A 6,495-nucleotide genomic window follows, 5' to 3' on the forward strand; every position below is an offset into this window, starting at 1 on the left:
TATATATATATATATATATATATATATATGGGTTTCTTTCAGTTTCCATCTACCAAATCCATTTACAAGGCTTTGGTTGGCCTACAGCTATAGAAGATACTAGCCCAAGGTGCCACAGTGTGGGACTGATCTTAAGACCACATTGTTGGGAAACAAGCTACAGAACCACACAACCATGCCTATGTAAATATACTCATTTTTTTTAATGCCAACTCGTGTACAATATTGTATGCCTGTTGAGAGAGTTTCTCTTCACTACATAGCTAGGTACAAAGTTCCACAAACATGCTGGAATAATTAAAATAGTGTTATTCATTGATATAGTCCTTTCTTTATCTCATTTGTTTATAATTAGATTCTATTATGCACACTGAATTAAATATCATAGTACTAACACACACACACAAAACAATCATTATTATCATTACTGTTTTGTTGTTTACTTTTCCATGCTTGGCATGGATCAGATGAGAATACATTGAGGTAGAGTTTTCTACAGCCAGATACTCTTCCTTATGTTAACCCCTATCTATTTCCAAGTATGACAATACCCATCCAGTCTATTATCTAGTACATACAAATCACAGTATGTGTATATTGACTAATGCATACATTTCCACAGTTCTCAACTGATTTTCACCAAATTTTACATGCACATTACTTATGTCCCAAGGATGGTCATGTACTACAACATTTTGCCCAGAACTCCTGCATAAATGGACAAACCAGGAAAAATGGTGGTTTACATGGGTTTTTCTCTAATTTGTTGTATGTACATAGTTTTTTTGTATGTAGGGTCTTCCATACTTTTTTAATCTATATGGTTGTATATTGGCATGAGAGAATATTTTTTAGTGGTTTTTCACATTTTCTTTTATTTATCATTTATTTTTATGTTGTAATTGTGCATTATTACTTGGTTAGAGAATATTATAAAAGTGAAAGGATTTTGTCTATTTATTTATTTCGACTGTCCACCTGTGACGGTGACTAGGAACATTGTACATGATGAATGTCCAATACCAAACAATATTAATCTCCATATTTAAACTGCATTAAACTTCAGCAAGCTTACTTTTACCTATTTTGAGTTACTTGAAAGGTGATGTTCCCTTCCCTCTATTCTATTTGTTGATACCTTTGTTTATCTACCAATGCGTTGTTTCACTTTAAGGATGCTTATTTACCCATCCATTATGATATTTCAAACGTGACATCTTTTCACTGTGAACTGCTAAAGATTCAAAGCAGTATTCGTTAACTGAAGTCAAACTCTTCAGGTCTTCATTTTTCGTTACCTGAAGTCAATTGCAGAGTGGTCGTACTCTGTAAGCACATAGCAAATACATTTCTTTAACTCTACTTTTTCAAGTAGGTATTATATTGCCATTTTTGAACATACCAATCATACTTCTCTCTAATAAAAAAAATAGCTCCTTTTGTTGTTGAGTAAAATAAACTTGCAGAGGGGAAGTTTCAACCTCTTCCTTCAATTTCCTTACACCATTTATGTGGCTGTTTCTGACAAGAAATTTTGCTTTCATGTAAAACAATTATATTTTGTAATCTTTATCCATAATCTACTCCCAAAACCCTTCAGTAGCATATGGACAAGGACAGCTGTGTAAAGAAGTGCTGATCTCTAACTGTGGAAGAAATCTGTAGTAGAGGTAGACACGTGACGAGGTGGTGAAGCATGATCTTTGAACTTTGGGCCTCACAGAGGCAATGACTAGTGACCGAAACCTTTAGTGATATGCTCTGCTTGAGGAGACCTGTCAAGCCATGGGAAATCATAGTCCTGGCTGATGCTGGTGTCACGTAACTGGCAACTGTGCCAGTGGATCATAATTGGATCTTTTGAGTGTTGGGTTACATGGAGGCAAATTAGCAGATGCTGGTGGTACATGAAAAACTCCTTTCAAGTGTTGTGCCTTAAGGAGGCAACGACTGAGACCTTTGGCATTATGTTGTGCTTGAGAAGAAGACCCATCAAGCTAAGTGAAATTGCAGTCATGGCAGATACCAGTGTCGCACAAATGGCACCCATGCTGGCGGCACATAAAAGCACCCGTTAAACTCTCAGAGTGATTGGCATTAGGAAGAACATCCAGCCATATAAACCATGCCAAATCAGACTAGAGTCTGGTGCAGCCCCTCAGCTTGCCAGCCCTGGTCAAATAGTCCAACCCATGCTAGCGTGGACAGTGGATGCTAAATGATGATGATGATGATGATGATATATGTATTATATATACATACACACACACACATTCATACATAGACATGTATGTATATAAAGCATATGCACATATATATGCATGTGCATGTATTACAGACATGACTGTATTCAAGTTTGATTTTTTTTTATCAAGGATTTTTTATATTTATTTATTTGTCCTTTATGTTTAGTTTGAAACAATGGTGTTCCTAAAATTTGTCCGTTTCAAGATCTTCACAATCCCACTAGTGTTAATGAACTAATGGATTTAGAAGAAATTTGTAAATTAGGCATGAGGCTATTCATATCTGCCTCTTTTACTTAATTCAAACTTTAGATGAAAGGATGAAGGTAAAGTCAAACTAGGCTGGAGTTGAACTCAAAAGAGAAGGGGCATAACTAAATATCAGATGATCTAACAACCCTGCCATCTCATAATAATCCTAATAATTATCAGATTAAATAATGTGGTGTTCAAATTTACAATACACATTAACATATTTTGTTTGTTGCTGTTAGCATCAAGTCAGCTGTGAATCAGTAGATCTACAATCAAGGCTTTCCAACCATAGCTACTTCATTTTCTTTTCAGATGATAAAGTGTGATTTGAGGGAGAATTAGCTGCTATTCAAAACTGTCAGTTTCTTTTATTTGTGTGAGTATATTCAAGTAGGAATATATTCATACATTACAAGTGTATGTATGCCTGCATGCACAGCACCACACACACACACACTCACACACACACACACACTCACACACAAGCTTTCGTACATGTTCCAAGCCTCTTTCACCTATACAGAAAAAAACAAAGAAACGCCCTACTTTCTTTTTAAAATAACTTGTTTTCCTTCTCAGCTACCTAAAACAGTCACTATTCATTATTAACAAACAACACCAAAAATTACACACCCTCTATAATTTTCCTAAAACCTAAGGCAACTCCTAAATATATACACAATAGAATGAATAAAAGTCACATTTACAATAAGACTTTTTTCCCACTATGTTATCACTACAGGAACAGAAACATTGTTTAGAACTGCAACAATGGATTTCTACAAATGGTGGGGTGAGGAATAATATTAAGATATTGTTGGCAGTAGCTGAAAGAACCAGTAGAGACCTGGACAAAATGCCTTGAGGTATTTAGTTACATCACTTTAACCCTTTAGCATTCAGATTCCTCTGTCAAATGTAATGTTTATTTATTCACACTGTTTTGGATTAATCATGCATCATCTTGTAGCTTCAAGATTTTGATGATGTGGTTGTTTATTTTTACAATGACATTGTAGAGTAAGTGTGAGAAGCCTGACATGACTAGTTTGAACATAAAACAGGTAGAATATTTGAGATGGATATAACTGATTTAAATACTAAAGGGCTAAAGTTTGAATTTAAATCACAGAAATCAGTTTTGCCTTGTTTTCATAGGCTCCATAAAATAAGTGTAATTCAATCGATTTAATCCATCAACCAGTTTAACACCACTAAACGGATTTCCACCTGATTGCAAATATTTGGTTCAGGGCTCCAGCAAGTCAAAGGATAATCTAAGAGGTATAGTTCTTCATCCCCTCCCTCCAGAAGTCTTGGAAGTGGATAAATGCCACAAAATATTCATGGCTGCTACATGTTCATTTCCTCTGAATAAACCAAAAAATATTCTTTTTTTGAAGTATTAAGGCGAATTTAATCAGCCATGATTCCTTTGAAATATTTAATCATCATCATCGTTTAACGTCCGCTTTCCATGCTAGCATGGGTTGGACGATTTGAATGAGGGTCGGTGAAACCAGATGGCTACACCAGGCTCCAATCTGATCTGGCAGAGTTTCTACAGCTGGATGCCCTTCCTAACACCAACCACTCCAAGAGTGTAGTGGGTGCTTTTACGTGCCACTGGCACGAGGGCTAGTCAGGCAACGGCCACACTCAAAATGGTGTTTTTTACGTGTCACCTGCACAGGAGCCAGTCCAGCGGCACTGGAAACAGCCTCACTAGAATGTTTTTTCACATGCCACCGGCACAAGTGCCAGTAAGGCGACACTGGTAACGATCACACTCAAATGGTGCTATTTACATGATGCTTTTTAGGTAGCACTAGCAAGGTCACCAAATAATTTGCAAGGCAAGATCCTTCAACTGATCATCTTGTAGTAACGCCTTGTCTCGTGCGCATGCATAGTCATCAATATCCAAGTTTGGCGCCCTGATTCTTTCTCTTTTCCCGGCCAGGCGGCTATGAGCATGGACGTGTCAAGCTGTCTCTCCATCATTCCAACTCTGGGGACCGCCCACATCAACATTCCAACGTCTCAGCAACCATGCTCTCTCACAGAAAGAGTCTCAGCAACCAAGATTAAAGCTGCCTATTTCCCTCCATAAATAAATATTGTTGTGTTGATAGTTCGGAGTTCTGCGTTACATTGTTATTTAGAATTTAATATAGGAAAGCGGGTGTACACCTAATACTGTATAACCACCTTCCTATAATCTAAAAATACACACACACATTGGATAGGGTGAACTAAGGATTTTTTTTACTGCTAGCCACACACAGTCATCATGGCTGGAAAGTCTTTCATGATATATCTATCACTAGTAAAGCAGTAAAAAAAGATTATACATGGTCGCTGGAACTGCTAGAACTAGCAGCCAAATTTTCTTCACACTACACTATCTTGAAAAAAAGTAACAATACATCAAGGAGAGTATTCCAAGGTAAGCTACGCCTGAAAACTAGATGGTATGTTCATAGCTGAAATGTCTATGACTCTAAGTCAACTGGATAAGTGCTGAGCTCAGAATAAACACCAGCAAACGTGATCTGTATTAAGATTTGAACACATATCTATGCCCCTTAATCTCACAACAGTTTCAGAGTTAACACTCATATTTCTGTTGTTTTAATCCTCAGATCAAATTTGAAATAAGTTTCAGTTAAACATCACCGTCATATATGTGTGTGTGTGTGTACACACATACACACAGGTAAACTACAAGGTTAAAAAATCTAATATAGGCACAAACTAGAAATTATAGGAGGGTGGTAGTCGATTATATTGTTCCCAGTATTTGAACGTTATTTATTTTATCGACCCTAAAAAAAAAAGAAAAGAAAAGTTGAGCTAGACGTGATTTGAACTCAGACTGTAAAGATCCAGAAAAAGTACCGTAAAACATTCTGTTTGATGCTAAGGCTTTTTATATATAACCCACAACCTAATGATTAAGAGATTACTATCACATTTAATAATGCTACTGAATTTAGAGATAAGTACAACTTTTATCAACCTTGGATATTTGAGAAGACATCATTATTACCGGCAGTTGATTAAATATCTAAATGTCTTGCTTAGATTCGTCGTTAAAGTTCTATCGTGCCGAGCCATGTTGTTTGAATGAGATAGTGTGTGTGTGTCTACTGGGGGGTGCATTAAGTATACGTGATGTATAGGAAGAGTATAATATTCTACTTACCCTGACGTCAATTAATCTGTGGGTAATCGGAATAAATTCATTTAAAGACAAATAACCGTCTTCGTCCAAGTCATATTGGTCGAACAACTTCAGTCCCGCCTCTCCTACGCTGGCCAGAAGTTCTTGCTTGGCATTTTCGTAGTTCAATTTGTCAATTGATTTCTTGTACAAAATAGCAACTACAGCAACAATGATGCTAAACCAAAACAACCAGGATTTCATATATTTCATGCAGTTAAAAAATTTCATTTTTATTTTTGAATCGCCAGTCTTTTTGCCTTTTTTATTTTGCATTCGTTGGCCTTTTGTGACATCGTTGCGGTTCGAACTCGAGTTGGTATTTACATCTCTAGAAAAGTTATCGGAATTCCGATAAGAAGACGAAGCAGCTTCGTTTGATTTCTTCGGTGAACTCTTGTTTTTCTGTCGGTTCCTTGATTCAGAATATTTGGGACTCGATGGAATCGACTTATTACCTGACTTGGCAGGAGACCGAGTAACGACGGAACCAGAAGGCCCCGTCGTACTGGCCATCGTTAACTTCGCTAATGCAGTTAACAGGCGCACCTCTTACATTATATACTCACGCTAAGTATCGGAATTTGTAACACTGCGAAATAACAGCATAATAATTAGAAATAAATAAACAAATAAACGGTGACTAGGAAGATACAGTGGAAGTTAAAGTGGGGGCGGAGACAGTCGGGAGAGAGAAGGGGGAAAGGAAAACAGAGTGAGTGAGAAAACAAGAGAAAAGAAAAGGATAAACCTAAAGAAGAGGTAGAA

General features: G+C 36.8%; 1 protein-coding gene across 1 annotated transcript in view; it reads right to left on the bottom strand.

The window, feature by feature from the left end:
• The window catches only part of LOC106869821 (selenoprotein N-like), a 26,600-nt gene extending 20,105 nt beyond the window's left edge, over positions 1-6,495 (bottom strand). The window contains exon 1 of the mRNA XM_014915711.2: positions 5,710-6,495. Coding sequence (XP_014771197.1) covers positions 5,710-6,243 — 534 coding nt within the window. The 5' untranslated portion in view covers positions 6,244-6,495. The remainder of the gene's footprint in view (positions 1-5,709) is intronic.

The sequence above is a fragment of the Octopus bimaculoides genome, chromosome 6 (genome assembly GCF_001194135.2).
Source record: "Octopus bimaculoides isolate UCB-OBI-ISO-001 chromosome 6, ASM119413v2, whole genome shotgun sequence".
NCBI classification, from domain to species: domain Eukaryota; kingdom Metazoa; phylum Mollusca; class Cephalopoda; order Octopoda; family Octopodidae; genus Octopus; species Octopus bimaculoides.